This window comes from Sapajus apella, unplaced genomic scaffold (genome assembly GCF_009761245.1).
Source record: "Sapajus apella isolate SASKATOON/1434 unplaced genomic scaffold, GSC_monkey_1.0 scaffold48, whole genome shotgun sequence".
NCBI lineage: Eukaryota > Metazoa > Chordata > Mammalia > Primates > Cebidae > Sapajus > Sapajus apella.
The window spans coordinates 17,096,302-17,112,774 of record NW_022436988.1 but is presented as its reverse complement, the minus strand read 5'-3'; the positions used below and the strand labels follow the sequence as shown (position 1 = coordinate 17,112,774).

The window sequence follows — 16,473 nt, the reverse complement described above, 5'->3', positions numbered from 1 at the left end:
CCACCACACCTGGCTAATTTTTGTATTTTTTGTAGAGATGGGGTTTTGCCATGTTGCCCAGGCTGGTCTCAAACTCCTGAGCTCAAGTGATTTGTCCACCCTGGCCTCCCAAAGTGCTGGGATTACAGGCATGAGCCACTGCCCCGGCCTTCATTGCCATATTAACTGGCCACCTAAAACTCACTAGATGGGGAGGTGCTCCAGAAGAAAATGGCAAGCTTTGTTGTTAGCGAAATCATGCATGTTGCAAGGTGGTATGCATAGCATGAATTTTCTAAAATACTACTATGTGTGCATTATGTGTAAGTATAAACACTAGCTTTAACAACAGTGATGTCTGTGATGAAGGATCACAGGAGGTTTGTTCTATTTTGTGTTTGTATCATGCTGGAATTTTTTGTTTGTTTGTCTTTTGAGATGGAGTCTTGCTCTGTCACCCAGGCTGGAGTGCAGTGGCGTGATCTCGACATACTGCAACCTTGGCCTCCGGGGTTCTAGCAGTTCTCCTGCCTCAGCCTCTCAAGTAGCTGGGATTATAACACAAAAAATCACCACACTTGGCTAATTTTTGTGTTTTTAGCAGAGATGGGGCTTCATCATGCTGGTCAGGCTGGTCTCGAACTCCTGACCTCGTGATCTACCCTCCTCGGCCTCCCGTAATGCTGGGATTACAGGCATGAGCCACCTCGCCCAGGCTGGAGCTTTTTTTTTTTTTTTTTTTTTTTTAAACAAGGATCATGAATTAATTTATGAGCAAAAAATAAAGGCCCAGCTCAGATTCTACCTCTGCTATAAAGTCTTCCCTGACCAGTCCTGGGAATCCTCTGGCGAGGACTGTGCATACTAGTTTTAGGAAAGTAGATCACACGTGGCCAGGTGAGTGCATTTCTCTTGCTGCCTCGCTCTGTACTGGCACTTAGTGTTGGTGTCATTATACTTTATCCTCTCAACCAGATCATGAGTTCCTTTTTTTTTTTTTTTTTTTTTCCCAGATAGCATCTGACTCTGTCACTCAGGCTGGACTGCAATGGCTCGATCTCAGCTCACTGCAACCTTCGCCTCCATGCTCAAATGATTCTCCTGCCACAGCCTGCCTAGCAGCTGGGATTATGGGTGCGCACCATGACACTCGGCTAATTTTTTGTATTTTAGTAGAGATGGCATTTTACCATGTTGTCCTGGCTGGTCTTGAACTCCTGAGCTCAGGCAATCCACCTGCCTCGTTCTCCCAAAGTGCTAGGATTACAGGTGTGAGCCACTGCGCCCGGCCTCTTTTATTCTTGTTTGGTTTTTGAAACAGAGTCTTGTTCTTTCACATAGGCTGAAGTACAGTGGTGCCATCTTTGGCTCATTGCAATCTTTACCTCCTGGGTTCAAGCGATTCTCCTGCCTCAGCCTCCTGAGTAGCTGGGATTACAGGCGCCCGCCACCATGCCTGGCTAATTTTTGTATTTTGCTTGCTAATTTTTTTGTTTCATTTTTTTGAAACGGAGTCTTGCTCTGCTGCCCGGGCTGGAGTGCAGTGGTGTGATCTTGGCTCACTGCAACCTTCACCTCCCAGGTTCAAGCGATTTTCCTGCCTCAGCCTCCCGAGTGGCTGGGATTACAGGCACCCACCCCCATGCCCGGCTAATTTTTGTACTTTTAGTAGATACAGAGTTTCATTATGTTGGCCAGGCTGGTCTCGAACTCCTGACCTTGTGATCCGCCTGCCTCAGCCTCCCAAAGTGCTGGGATTATAGGAGTGAGCCACCGTGCCTGGCTAATTTTTGTATTTTTAGTAGAGACAGACTTTTGCCATGTTGGCCAGGCTGGTCTCAAACTCCTGATCTCAAGTGATCCGCCTGACCTGACCTCCCACAGTGCTGGGACTACAGGTGTGAATCACCACGTCTGGTCTTTTTAACAGCACTGGCATCATCCAGACCCTGCGAGGGGAGAGGGCTCAGGGCCGGTGATGTGGCAGCTGCCGGGGACCGTTCTCTAGCATCTCCTTTGCAGCCTTCCTCTCTCTCCCCCCAGTTTTAGAGGCTCCCACCAGGGACCCCTTTGGTAGCAGGGACTTTTCTCCCCACCCTAGTGATGTCATCAGTCCTCTTATTTTCCAAGAAGCATGCAGGCCCCAGTAAGTTGGAACCCACTGCAAACAGCTATGTTACTCTCAGAAAGAAACAGATGGACTTGAGGGAAAGGGGGAAAAATGATAATAACAGCACAACAAAGGAAATTTAACAATGTACCCCACATGAGGCAGCTGTGTTAAATCTGGCCATTAGAGATAACTGAAAATCTTTACCACGCTCAAAGGCCAAGATGTAGACCAGAATGAAAATGTTTTTAATTTGAAGGAGCCGAGTGATTTGGATGAAGCTCTTTAGACCGAAGGGACAATATTTACTTATTTGGTTTCTCTGTTCCCTTTCTGGGGCCTGTCATCCTTAGCAAACAACGTTTAATCTCTCACCTTTGACAGTTATTGGGAAAGCTAGATGTATCTCTTTTAGTTCCGTTCTCTCTCCCTTAAGAGAGAATTCAACAGATATTTAGATCTGTGGGGATCAGCCAACTGGCTGCCAAGGAGTTCCTGGTCCTGGAAGGCGACGATCCAGGGACCTGGAGACTCAGTCACCAACTTAAGGGAAACTTCAAAATCAGATTCTGTCTAAAACACATTCAATTATGCCACGACAGGCGTCCACGATTCTAGGACAGCCTCATGCTATTCCTTCTCCTTCGTTGCCATCTGCGTTCAAAAAATTGCAAATTTCCCCATTCAAGTTACTATGCTGTATTTATCACTAGTAAGAACGCCTTCATATCCTCCGAAATAAAAGGGGAAGAAAAACTGCTTCATCTGTAACAAGAAGATCAATTCAAAAGGCAGTAGAAGACAGGCCCTTTGAGGGCTGACACAATCTCGTTTTTGTACCCTCAATGCCTAGCCTTGAGCTGGCACACAGTAGCTGCTTAATAAATGCTAACTAAAGGAATTCATTAATGAGTCTTGATACCAGTAGGTTTTACTAAGTTTCTTTTCCTTGGATCAGTCTAGGTCGGGGTTTACTGATCTTGGCATAATGGACATTTCGGAGCTGGATAATTCTCTGTTGTGGTGCATTTTGAATGTGTTTCTTTTCTTTCTCTTTTAGAGACAGGGTCTCGCTCTGTTTCCCAGGCTGCAGTGCAGCAGCATGATTATGGCTCACTGCAGCCTCAAACATCTGGGCTCAAGTGATCTTCCTGCCTCAGCTCCCCCAAAGTGCTGGGATTATCGGCATGAGCCACTGCACCTGGCCAATTTTGGATGTGTAGCAGCCTCCCTGACCTCTACCCACTAGATTCATACCATGCCCTATCCAGTTTCAACAATCGAAAGTGTCTCCAGATATTGCCAGACGGCCCTGGGGGACAAATTTGCTCCTAGCTGAGAACCTCTGGGCTAGAGATGCCTTTGATTTTCATTATATAAGTCAACAAAGATCGGAAAAACAAAGCACTCATACACACAACCCTCTACTTCTTCTTTTTTTTTTTTGAGACAGTGTCTCACTCTGTCACCCACCCTGGAGTGCAGTGGCTTGATCTTGGCTCACTGCAACCGCTGCCTCCTGGGTTCAAGCGATTCTCCTGCCTCAGCCTCCCCAGTAACTGGGACTACAGGTGCCTGACACCACACCCGGCTAATTTTTGTATTTTTAGTAGAGACAGGGTTTCACCATATTGGCCAGGTTGGTCTCGAACTCCTGACCTCATGATCCACCCGCCTCGGCCTCCCAAAGTGCTGGGATCACAGACGTGAGCCACTGCGCCCAGCCTAACAACCCTCTACTTCTAAACTTCCTCAACTATGAAAGACATTCCTTTTTCTTTTTCTTTTTTCTTTTTTTTTTTTTGAGATGGAGTCCTGCTCTGTCTCCCAGGCTGGAGTGCAGTGGCATGATTTCAGCTTACTGCAGCCTCTGCCTCCCAGACTCCAGCAATTCTCCTTCCTCAGCCTCCTGGGTAGCTAGAATTACAGGCACACACCACCATGCCCAGCTAAAATTTGTATTTTTAGTAAGATGGGGTTTCACCATGTTGGCCAGACTGGTCTTGAACTCCTGACCTCAGGTGATCCACCTGCCTCAGCCTCCCAAAGTGCTGGGATTACAGGGGTGAGCCACCATGCTGGCCAGACATTCCTTTTTCTTTTTCCTCCTTTGCCCTGGAGGTATGTCTGAAGACTGGGACGCTGTAAACGCCCTACATGTTTGTGTCTAGGGGAGACTGCTGCGGGTGGCAGCCCCCAGGAGGCCAGTATAGACGCCACTTTCTTTGGTCACTCCCCATCTCATGATGGAAGCCAGACCTCATGAATGACTGCAGTGAATGGAGGAGAATGAGTAATAGACTTGAACTTGACTATCAGCCAACACCAAAGGCCTCCGGGTTATATCTCTCCGAGCATAACTTTCAGAGATTCTCCAGCTTGGGCTAGTCCTGCAGGCTAGAAGTTCAGGTTCATTCTGGTACCCCAACACAGCCAACTCAGCCTTGCGGGTATGTCCTCACTGCCTTGGCCTCTGCAGGCATGCTCTAACTTATCGTGCAGAGTTCCTCATTCCTCTGCTGGGATCTTCACCTTGAAATCTTGGCAGAGCATCAAGGAGCTGGGATGAAAATCTTGGCAGTAGCAAGACACTATGTATCAGCCACATAACCAGTCCAACCTGCTCAGCTTTTGGTTTCACCCCCTTTTCCTGCTCCACGTGACACGGAGCAAATAGCTTTATGGCTCTTATAGGCGGGCAGGGTCTTAGTGGTCTGTGTGACCAATGGAGGGGCTCTCCCTGCCTGAAAAAAAATCACATTATTTTTTCTCCCCACAACCCAGCACTGCCCTGAAGAGTCCATTAATGACTGTGAGAAAAAAACTTGAAGCTAAGAGGCTTTTGAGAACTGAAGCTCCAGGCCCTGATAGGAAACAGCAGCACTGCAAAAATGAGAATAAGGAAAGCACTGAGCTGGACTGTCAGCTGATCCTGAGTCCCCAGAGCATGCTTCTGAATCCCTGGTTAGTGGTGATGGCACGAGGGCCATCAGGCAGAGGGCATCCCGTGGAAAATTCCCAGCTCTGGTCACCTTCATGAGAGAGGCAGACTTGATTGCGTGGCTCAAAGGTTTCCAGGGAGAAATGGAAAAACAAAGGAAAGTGCAGGCCAGGCACGGTGGCTCATGCCTGTAGTCCAAGTACTTTGGGAGGCTGAGGTGGGCAGATCACGAGGTCAGGAGTTTGTGACCAGGCTGGCCAACATGGCGAAACCCTGTCTGTACTGAAAATACAAAAATTAGCTGGGCATGGTGTCACGTAGCTGTAATCCCAGCTACTTGGGAGGCTGACAGAAGAGAATCGCTTGAACCCAGGAGGCGGAGGTTGTAGTGAGCCAAGATGGTGCCACTGCACTCCAGCCTGGTGACAAAGCAAGACTCCTTCGCAAAAAAAAAAAAAAAAAAAAAAGCGCTTTCATCCCCCACTTTGGCCTGGATGGCCATGTGTGACAGGAGCCGGGTGGAGAGGAGGAACCCAGATAACCCTGCTCTGGATTCATCAGCATAAAAAAAAATCCTGAAACATTTTCAGCCCATCAGCATCCGGCTTCCTCACATAAAGAGTGTTTCTATTTAGGACGCTGACATCGTCAACTTACAAAGATGGATGGGAAGAAAAGGCCCATGAAGCTGGATGCCTCCGATTAAAAAAAAAAAATGGAACTCTGATTCACAACTGCTTGCTTAATGGCAACGAATTCATTTTCTTTGATAGCGCTTGCTCTGAAATTGTCACTGCTGGAAGAAAAAAAAAAGCAAAGTTCCTTGTCTTCACTCATTCATTCGGCAACCATTGGGTGAGCGCCTGCTGAGCACGGGTGCAGTGGCAGCGGCTGGGGAAGAGCCAGCTCTTGTCTTTGCTGAGCTCATGCCATAGCAATGAGCTAGCACAATCTAGCATGCCCTAGAAGCCGTGGACCAGAACTTTGCTGCCCCCAGACCACCAGCAATGGGGGAGCAGAATGCCCAGGAAAACTCAGACAGGGGGAGTTTTGTGTGAGCCGAACTCTAAAGCAGGGCCGGTGAGGGGTTTTAAGCACAGAACAAGGTCAGATTTCATTTGAGAAGGAAACTCCCATGGTGGGGTGGAGGGTGTTAATTATTTACAGGGTGCCGGTTAGACATTTGTTTGGAAATAATTTGCCTTCTGAATCGGTTGTTCCTCTTATGTCCGGTCCCTGGCATGTTTACAGTAGACACAACAACCAAAACAGCCCAGGAAACGCACTCCTCTTCCTTTGGGTGGGTTCAGACTGTAGTCTGCATTCTGGTCTGCTGAAGATGGAGGCTGGGGTCACAAGGGAGTCGCCCTGGGGGAAATACTTTTTCTAAGATTTTATTGCAGGCTCCCAATGGTACCTGTAGCCCTTTGAGATCCAGCTGCCAGGTCCATGGAGGAGGAATTCCACTTGTGACACAGGCCAGCAGATTCCCTGGGAGGTCATGAAATGGATGATGAGTGTGCACGGCTTAGCTCTAGGGGGCCCCTTATCCCGAATCCATTAAGTAACCCTAAGACTCCAGGACAGACCAGGGGTGGCCCTGAGTGTCAGAGCTGAATCCAAAGTTCCATCCCTCTTTACCATGTCTTCCTGTGGAGCGTTTCGCAGCCGTGGCACTGTGGACATCTGGAGCCAAATAACTCTTTGTTGTGAGGGACTGTCTGTGCTTTAGAGGATTGTAGCACCATCCCTTGCCTCTATACCACTCTAGATGCCAGTAGCACCTCCTATGTTGTGACAACCAAGAATGCCTACAGGCATTGCCAAGCATCCCTGTGAGGCAAAAATCAGCCCCAGCTGAGAACTGTTTTAGCGGACAGTTTTCCACTCTCTTTCTATTCGATCTCTCAGCAGCGTTTAGCACATCCAATCACTTTCTTCCTCTGGAAACTTGCATTCCTTGGTAAATTTCTCTTGCTTTCCTCCTAACTTTCTGATCAATTCTTTTTTTTTCCCCACTCTTGTTACACTCTTGTTGCCCAGGCTGGAGCGCAATGGCATGATCTTGGCTCATCACAACCTCCGCCTCCTGGGTTCAAGTGATTGATTCTCCTGTCTCAGCCTCCCGAGTAGCTGGGATTACAGGCATGCGCCCCCATGCCCGGCTGATTTTGTATTTTTAGTAGAGATGGGGTTTCTCCATGTTGGTCATGCTGATCTCGAACTCACGACCTCAGATGATCTGCCTGCCTCAGCCTCCCAAAGTGCTGGGATTACAAGCATGAACCACTGTGTCCGGCCTTTTTCTGGCCAATTCTTTTAGATTCCTGATTCTTTGAGATTCTACCTGATCTCCAGGTGCTGCCATCCTTGAAGGCTCGGACTTGAACCCCTTTCCCATTTATACTTCACGCTTGCTTCCTCTCATCCATCTCCAGGATTTTTAAATATCTTGTTTGCTAAATACTCTCAAATTTGTCTACAGCCCAGATCTCTCACCTAAGCGCCAGACCATTTCCATTTGTGTTAGATGCCTCTCTGACATCATAAAATCCACTCATCTTTCTCCAAGGTACATTGTTCTTCTCATTTTCCCATTTTAGTAAGTAGTACCCCCATCTTTCAGTCACCCAAGCCAGAATCCTTAAGATCATCCCAACTTCTCCTTCAACCTCATCCCCATATGCAATCCATGGCCAATCCCTGTCAACTCATCGTCAAAATATGCCTCAAAACCCTCTGTTCTTCTCCATCTCTGCTGCCAGCCCTCTCGCACAAGCCACGATAGAACCTAAGTAACTAATGATATAAATAACGACAGTGACCTCGGTGGTCTCCTGACTTCCACTGTTCTTCTCCAGTCCATTCTCTATCCAGAACAATCTTTTAGAAGTGTAATTTGGATCCTATGATGCCTCAGCTTCCATGTTATTTTATTTTTTAATTTTTTTTTTAAACTTTTTGAGACCAAGTCTTGCTTTGTCGCCCAGGCTAGATTGCAGTGGCATGACCTTGTCTCACTGTAGCCTCTGCCTCCTGGGTTCAAGCAATTCTCCTGCCTCAGCCTCCAGAGTAGCTGGGACTTCAAGCCATTCTCCTACCTCAACCTTCCAAGTAGAGTTGGGGTTTCACTCTGTTGGCCAGGCTGGTCTTGAACTCCCGACCTCAGGTGATCTGCCCACCTCAGCCTCCCAAAGTGCTGGGATTACAGGTGTGAGCCACTGCACCAAATTTCTTTAAAGGCATCCTGTTGCGCTTGAATAAAATCTAAGTAACTTACTTAGCATGGCCCCCTCCTCCCTTCCAACCTCCCTCCCTGCCCTCTTCCTCTCGCGTGTGCTGCAGCTGTGATGCTGGCCTCCCTTCCGTTCCTCACACGTGTTTCCTGGGAGCTCCTGCATGTGCTTCTACCTCCACCTGGCATGCTGTTGCCCCCAACCCTCATACTTGTCATCCGCAGGTCTCATCATAACTGTCATTCATTCATTTATTTTTAGAGATGGGCTCCTGCTCTGTCTCCCAGGCTGGAGTGCAGTGGTGTGATCACTGCTCGTTGTAATCTCCAACTCCTGGGCTCAAGCAATCCTCTTGTCTGGGCCTCCTGAAGTGCTTGGATTACAGGTGTGAGGCACTGAGTCCCGCCTTAACTGTCATTTCGTCCACAGTGCTTCTCCTGATCCCATTCTGTTAAATTCAGTTTCCTTATCACATTCTCTCCCCTGCCTTCCTGCACTTGTGACTCTGAACTTCATTATGTCTCTGTGTGATTAGTTCTTTACTGTTTTGTTAGGCTGGAAGTGTCCTGAAGGGAGGGACCCTAAGTATCTCTTTGGCTCATTGCTGTCCCTCCCCCCCTTTTTTTTTTGAGACAGAGTCTTCCTCTGTCACCATCTCAGCTCATTGCAGCCTTTACTTCCCAGGTTCAAGAGATTCTCATGCATCAGCCTCCCAAGTAGATGAGATTATGGGTACACGCCACCATGATGGCTAATTTTTGTATTTTTAGTAGAGATGGGGTTTCACCATGTTGACCAGGTTGGTCTTGAACTCCTGACCTCAGGTGATCCACCCGACCCAGCCTCCCTAGGTGCTGGGATTACAGGCATGAGCCATTGTGCCCAACCGTCATCCCACGCCTTAACATTGTATGTGACACTCAGTGAGGACTCCATAAATATTTTTTGGATAATTACTGGATTCTTTTCTTTTCTTTTTTTTTTTTTTTTTGAGATGGAATCTTGCTAGGTCACCAGGCTGGAGTGCAGTGGCGCAGTCTTGGCTCACTGCAACCTCCGCCTCCCAGGTTCAAGCGATTCTTCCGCCTCAGCCTCTTGAGTAGCTGGGACTACAGGTGCGTGCCAAACGCCCAGCTAATTTTTGTATTTTTAGTAAAGAGGGGGTTTCATCATGTTGGCCAGGATGGTCTCGATCTCTTGACCTTGTGATCCACCCCCCTCGGCTTCCCAAAGTGCTGGGATTACAGGTGTGAGTCACTGTGCCCAGCCTATAATTACTGGGTTCTTTACCGCTCATCTACTTGGCCAAGCTGCATCCAGGGAGGACTACTTCAGGACCCAGGGAAAGGGGTATGGACGTGCCTGTGAGCAACTCTGTGAAGCATGAAGGAAAAGCGCCTTGAATATCTATGTGAATGAAAGGAAGCTTTCTAGTGGAGGTTCTTTGGGGCACAGAGCACAGGGAAATGAGTCAGGCACCCGTTGACTAGAAATGAGACTTGATTTCTTCATTAATATTCTATATTTGTATCAAGACTTCCTACTGAATCAGGAGGGAACTCCCTGGAGTCCAGGCAGAACCACGCCAAAGCACACTGGGAGGAAAAGCTGAAATTAGTTCAGAGTTTTCTGGCAACCCTGCTTCCCTGGAAGGCCCAGAGTGCCCAAAGAGGCTGGGACATCCAGGTAGGACAGCAGCCCAGGAGGCCCGAGGAGTCACAGGAGTGCTTTGCACCATGCCCTGCATGGCATCAGAGCCCCATTAAGCACTGGTGGATTTGACACGAAACTACAGGATTTCTGTGGAGTGAGACAAAGGGAAGGTCAATGGTGCCCTGTTTATTTCCCCCAGTTATGCAGTTATGGACCCACAATTATGCAGACAGCATTTAACTTTTATCTTAAAATGCATAGGTGTAGTTGGCCGCAGGGCATAACAAAAGTGGATGATGCTAAAACGCTCAGCCTGGCCAGGTGCTCACAGCTCACAGCTGTAATCCCAGCACTTGGGGAGGCTGAGGCGGTTGGATCATCTGAGGTCAGTGATTCGAGACCAGCCTGACCAACATGGAGAAACCCTTTCTCTTCTAAAAATACAAAAAATTAGCCGGGCGTGTTGGCACATGCCTGTAATCCCACCTACTCAGGAGGCTGAGGCAGGAGAATCACTTGAACCTGGGAGGTGGAGGTTGCAGTGAGCTGAGATCACGCCATTGCACTCCAGCCTGGGCAACAAGAGCAAAACTCTATCTCAAAAAAAAAAAAAAGAGAGAAAGAAAAGAAAAACAAAAAAAGAAATGCTCAGCCTTTGGGTGGCGATGAGCCACAGAGTGATCCACCTCAGCCTCTCCCCAGCCCTTTCAGGGACAGCAGCTGAAGACACGTACCTGCAATTATGCAGCCAAGCATTTGCTAAGATCAGGTAAGACTTTTATACCAAAATGAATCCCAGAACGTGGAGGCAAAAGAAATCCGAAGCACATGGGGAGCCTGGCTTATTTGCGTTAACGGTGGAATTCATTTTGAACAATTTTATTGATTGTGTCTCTCATCAGCCTTAATGAGTCTGGGAGAAGCATTTCAAGGTCCATGTGTTATGGCTCAAGGACGAGTGTGGGGCCCTGATTCCAAACATATTGGGATTGGCGGCATGTTGCTCAACAACAAAAATAGCCCTGCATCTGCTGGCATTGCAGGGCCTGGATGTTATTTACAAGCGGGTCACCCAAGTTCCATCAGCAGCCCTTAATAAAATACCAACGGGATAGAAATGGTGACTCGTAGCAACTGTGTAACAAGAAGGTAGAACCAAGGCAAGGATGGATCCTGGTAGGTTCAAGACCAGAGAGAAAGAAGATGTCTGAAATTATTCTCAGCCCTCACGAAGGTGTTTTCTGTTTTAACAGAAAGGCACTGTGCTGGAATGAGCTATCAAAGTTTTCAAGGACTGATTCAAATATAAATAAAACACAGGTGGCTCATGCCTATAATCTCAGTGCTTTGGGAGGCTGAGGTGGGCAGATCATTTGAGGTCAGAAGTTGGGATACCAGCCTGGCCAACATGGTGAAACCTCATCTCCACTAAAAATACAAAAATTAGCCCAGTATGGTGGCTGGCGCCTGTAATTCCAGATACTCAGGCGGCTGAGGCAGGAGAATGGCTTGAACCTGGGAGGCAAATGTTGCAGTGAGCCAAGATCGTACCACTGCACTCCAGCTTGTGCGAGACTTCATCTCAGAAAAAAAAAAAAAAAAGGCCAGGTTCAGTGGCCGAAGCCTGTAATTCCAGTACTTGGGAGGCTGAGGCAGAAGAATCACTTCAATCTGGGAGGTGGAGATTGCCATGAGCTGAGATCACACCATCGCACTCCAGCCTGGGCAACAAGAGTGAAACTCTGTCTCAAAAAAAGAAAAAGAGAGAGAGAGAGAGAGAGACAGAGACAGAGAGAGCGAGCGAGCGCATGCGATTGAGGAGACTGTTGTTTTTCAGAGAGGCCAGCGTGTTGGATGGCCCAGCCCAATGGATACTGACATTGCCCAGAAGGATGGCAGAGTTGGGAGACAGGAAGACTAAGTGGAAATTGAGTAACGGCCAGGGCCAGTGATGGTTGTTCCTGAAGAGTTAGGGCCTTAATTTTGATACTTACAAAAAGAACCAGCAAGGCTTGAAAGCAAATCGAATCCACACGAGAGATGGAATTCGTCCAAGTTAGGAGGTCCTTAAGAAATAGTTGCGGAATGAATGAATGAATCTGTCACTTACCTCAGATTCTTTGTAGTAGCGTTCTGGAATTTCATCGCAGGCAATATCAATAAAGCAAACTTCTCTCTCCACGTCTTTGGCTTCGTTGTCGAAAATCTGAAAAGGCAGAGCAACATATCAAAGATTAGTGATGGCAGGTGATACTCTCCAAAGTGCCTGAGGCAGGATAATCCCCCCACAGAGCATCTTCACACGGCTCGGTGCCCGGGCTACGCTTTCCCCAGCCTCAGAACGTGCAAGAATCACAGAAAGCTTTGATTCATGGCTTCGGTTTTGTCAAATCTGAGTCAGGTGTAGCATCAATCACTGCTTGGTGAGAAATAGAGGAAAAACTGGGCTGTTTTTAGAAGTTCAAGAGTGAGGAGATTAATCTCCTCTAAAAAAATCTCTTCCCAAACTGAAGTCTGCTGATTTTTTGCAGTTCAGTGGGGAATAAAGAGGTTGGAAAGGGTCTGGCTAAATCTGAGTCAAAAAGCAGGGATATAGGCCAAGAGTTAGAAAGAACAGTGTGTGTTTGTTTAAGTTATGTTTTATATATATTTAGTTTCACAAATAATACATGCTCACTGCAGAAAATATAGATAAGCAAAAATAATAAACTATAATCCCACTACCCAGGGGAAACACACCTGTTATACTTGATCATTTAAGAGGACAATTTCCTTTGTACACATAAAGATAACAAGGTAAAGTTTGGTAAGACACTGAGATGGTTTCTTGCCAATCTGCTCTAGGTTCCATTGGCCAAGAATGCACATTACTTGCCAAAAAAAAAAAAAAAGTAACACATCCGCAATATACAGATATAAATGTTGGGCTGGGTGCTGTGGCTCATGCCTGTAATCCCAGCACTTTGGGAGGCCAAGGTGGGCAGACCACTTGAGGTCAGGAGTTTGAGACCAGCTTGGCCAACAAAGTGAAACCCTGTTTCTACCAAAAATACAAAAATTAGCTGGGCGTGGTGGCGCACGCCTGTAGTCCCAGCTACTCGGGAGGCTGAGGTAGGAGAATCACTTGAATCCAGGAGGCAGAGGTTGCAGTGAGCTGAGATTGCACCATTGCACTCCAGCCTGGGCAACAGAGCGAGACTCTGTCTCAAAAAATAAACAAATAAATAAATCTAAATTTTGGCAGAAAAAATAAATTTGTCTAGTTCTTCTCATTGTCATTTTTCTGGTCTAAAGGAATGATCATCCTTCTGTAGGATAATAAACAGGTTTCTTTTTTTGAGACAGTGTCTCAAGGCTGGAGTGCAGTGATGCAATCTCAGCTCACTGCAACCTCCATCTCCTGGGTTCAAGTGATTCTTCTGCCACAGCCTCCTGAGCAGCTGGGACCACAGGCACCCACCACCAAACCTGGCTAATTTTTGTAGTTTTAGTAGAGACAGGGTTACACCATGTTGGCCAGGCTGGTCTCGAACTCCTGACCTCAACTGATCCATCTACCTTAGCCTCCCAAAGTGCTGGGATTACAGGCATGAGCCACCATGCCCGGCCAACAGATTTAAGTTTGGAAAACTACTTCATTCTTGGAGGAAGTCTTAACTGTAACCCCATCTCACTGTTTAGCTCATTCTTTCATGGAATCACTAGTTAACAGTAATTACATCTGACTCTGAGGAGAGAATGCAATAGTTTGGAAGAACAGGGTGGTTGATACCCAAGAACATTGTCCTATTCAAATTTGGTGCCTATTAATAACATAATCTCCCACAAGAGAGCATCTGAAGGGCTCTTTATAGACTCAATTCTTTTTGGTTGGATTATCAAGTTACTTGAAACAATTCGTCCTTTCTTTTTTTTCTTTTTTTTTTTTTTGAGACAGAGTCTCGCTCTGTTGCCCAGGCTGGATTGCAGTGGTGCAATCTTGGCTCACTGCAACCTTTGCCTCCTGGGTTCAAGCAATTCTCCTGCCTCAGCCTAGCAGCTGGGACTACAGGTGTGCACCAGGCCCAGCTAATTTTTGTATTTTTAGTATAGAGGGGGTTTCACCATGTTGGCCAGGATGGTCTCGATCTCCTGACCTCATGATCTGCCTGCCTTGGCCTCCCAAAATGCTGGGATTACAGGCGTGAGCCACTGAGCCTGGCCCACGATTAGCCCTTTCTAAATGCTTTCTGAATAATATTTGTGTTGTAATTATCCTCAAAGTCTGCTGGTGGCTCTTCCCTTCTTACCTATTCTGTGCTAAATATTTGGAGACTGAACTCTTCAAATTTGTCCAAGGAGATTAACTCCCCAGTTTGATCCAAAGTGGCCACTGACTTCTCCTTCAAGTTAGAGAAAGATTGGTTCTTGGATTGGCTGATTCTTTCCACTGCTCCTTGAAGGCAAGTGCTTCAGGACACTCCTAAAGCATTTGGAAGGGACAAGTGGACTGCCTCAAAATGAAATAGACAGTGGAGAAACAAGTTCAAGTTCAAGTGGAGAAATAAGTTGTGAAATGAAATACTGCGTCTCAGATTATTTGCGAGAGCTCGTTCCCCTGCTCCTTCTTTCTTTTTGGAAATCTCTTTTAAGTGTGAGCTAAAAGAAGAGAGACCCATGCCTCCTTAAGAAGACACACAGAGGTTGGGCACAGTGGCTCAATCTGTAATCTCAGCACTTTGAGAGGCTGAGGTGGGTGGGTCATTTGAGACTGGGAGTTCAAGACCAGCCTGGCCAACGTGGTGAGATGGTGAAACCCTGTCTCTACTAAAAATAAAAAAATTAGCTGGGCATGGTGGTATGCGCCTGTAATCCCAGCTACTTGGGAACATGAGGCAGGAGAATCATTTGAACCTACGAGGCGGAGGTTGCAGTGGGCTGAGATCGTGCCACTGCACTCTAGCCTGGGTGACAGAAGGAGACTCTGTCTCAAAAAACATCCCCCCCACCCCCACACACAGAGGGAAATAAGCTTCCAGAGAGTATATTACAAAAGGGTAAAATCTTCAGACCTCATAGAAAGGGAACTAAGCAGGGATGAGGGGGCCTGACAGGTTGTATAGCTTTCCCCGATTTAATTCAAACATTTTAGTGACCCCCATTGCACCCATTGCAGTTTTCACAGTATAGCCTCAGCTCCAAGGTCTCCTTTCGCCTCTGCTCTGAGATCACGGACTGGACCCTGTCAGCATCTCTCTGTTACAGTGAGCCTCATCAGGAGGGGGCCCTGGAGGGCCACTGCAAGAGGCAGGGGATTTCTCTTTCGGATTTGGATGTTGCTGAACCGCAGAGTCTGTCTGTGAGGACTTTCGGTCATGCTCTGCCCTAGCTGCATGCCTAGAGTGCACAGTTGCTCAGTGACCTTGCAGCCCTGGCCTGGGCCCAGTAGCCACTTCACGGTGGCCTCCTGACGCAGGCACTGCGTGCTGCAGGCCTTACACTGGCAGCACGCCCTGACTCTCTCCACACACACACCTGTCCACCAGCGTCCTCTGGTCGGCACCCCAGAGGGCTCAGCCACTCTGCTGCTCAGCCACTGTCAACCAGCCCTGGCTCACGTCAACCTCGTGTACTTCTCCACTATCCTGTGGGCTACAATCACACCTCCAGTGAAGTCTGAACCACAGCAATGCAGAGAGGCCCCTTCCAAGTTTGTGCTTCCTGGGTATTCTCTCTCAGCCTTAGGGAACCCTTTGGAGTTCCCTTTACACACTTATAGTTGCTCCTATCAGAGATTATTAACGCCTTCTATTACATATCTCTTATTCAAATTACTGCATGGTTTCTGTCTCCTGATTGGGCCTGGACTGATACACCCACCGCATACAAAGTGCTGCCCTGGGTTTGAGGGACTACAAAGATGAGGTCTTAGTCCTTGCCCTTGAGAGGTTACCATCTAGTGGGAGAGACAGGTTGGGAAGTTATTGAATGGAGTAAGTGCTACAAAAGAAATGAAAGAATAGGCTGTTGGCTGGGTGCAGTGGCTCACACCTGGAATCCCAGAACTTTGGGAGGCCAAGGTGGGTGGGTTGCTTGAGGGCAGGAGTTTGAGACCAGCCTGGACAACATGGTGAAACCCCAGCAGGGTACAGTAACACATGCCTGTGAACCTAGCTACTTGGGAGGCTGAGGCACAAGAATTGCCTGAACCCGGGAGGCAGAGGTTGTAGTGAGCTGAGATTGTGCCACTGCCCTCCAGCCTGGATGACATAGTGAGACTCCACTTCAAAAAAAAAAAAAAACCAAAAAAAAAAGAAAGAAAGAAAAAGAAAAGAAAACGTTGCAAAGCAGGGAAAGGAGACATTAATGTTGCTTCAATATTATGAGCACAGTAGTAGTATTCTTGCCTTTCAGATGAGAAACCAAGGCTGAAGGAAGGAAAGAGCCTTGCTCAAAGTCACACAGCCAGGCAGCAGAGAAGCTCTGATTTGAGGGCGAGTCTGTAGGCTCCACCAGGTCCTCCCACAGTTAAAAAACAAACAAACAAAACTGCCTCTTAGCATCCAACCGCTAAG

At 47.5% G+C, this 16,473-nt stretch overlaps 1 protein-coding gene across 3 annotated transcripts in view; it reads right to left on the bottom strand.

Annotated features, from left to right (window-relative positions):
- PITPNC1 (phosphatidylinositol transfer protein cytoplasmic 1) overlaps nucleotides 1–16,473 on the bottom strand; it is a 322,862-nt gene that overhangs the window by 48,763 nt on the left and 257,626 nt on the right. For all 3 annotated transcript variants that reach the window (XM_032241953.1, XM_032241951.1, XM_032241952.1), the window contains exon 6: nucleotides 12,030–12,125. In XM_032241953.1, coding sequence (XP_032097844.1) covers nucleotides 12,030–12,125 — 96 coding nt within the window. The remainder of the gene's footprint in view (nucleotides 1–12,029; nucleotides 12,126–16,473) is intronic.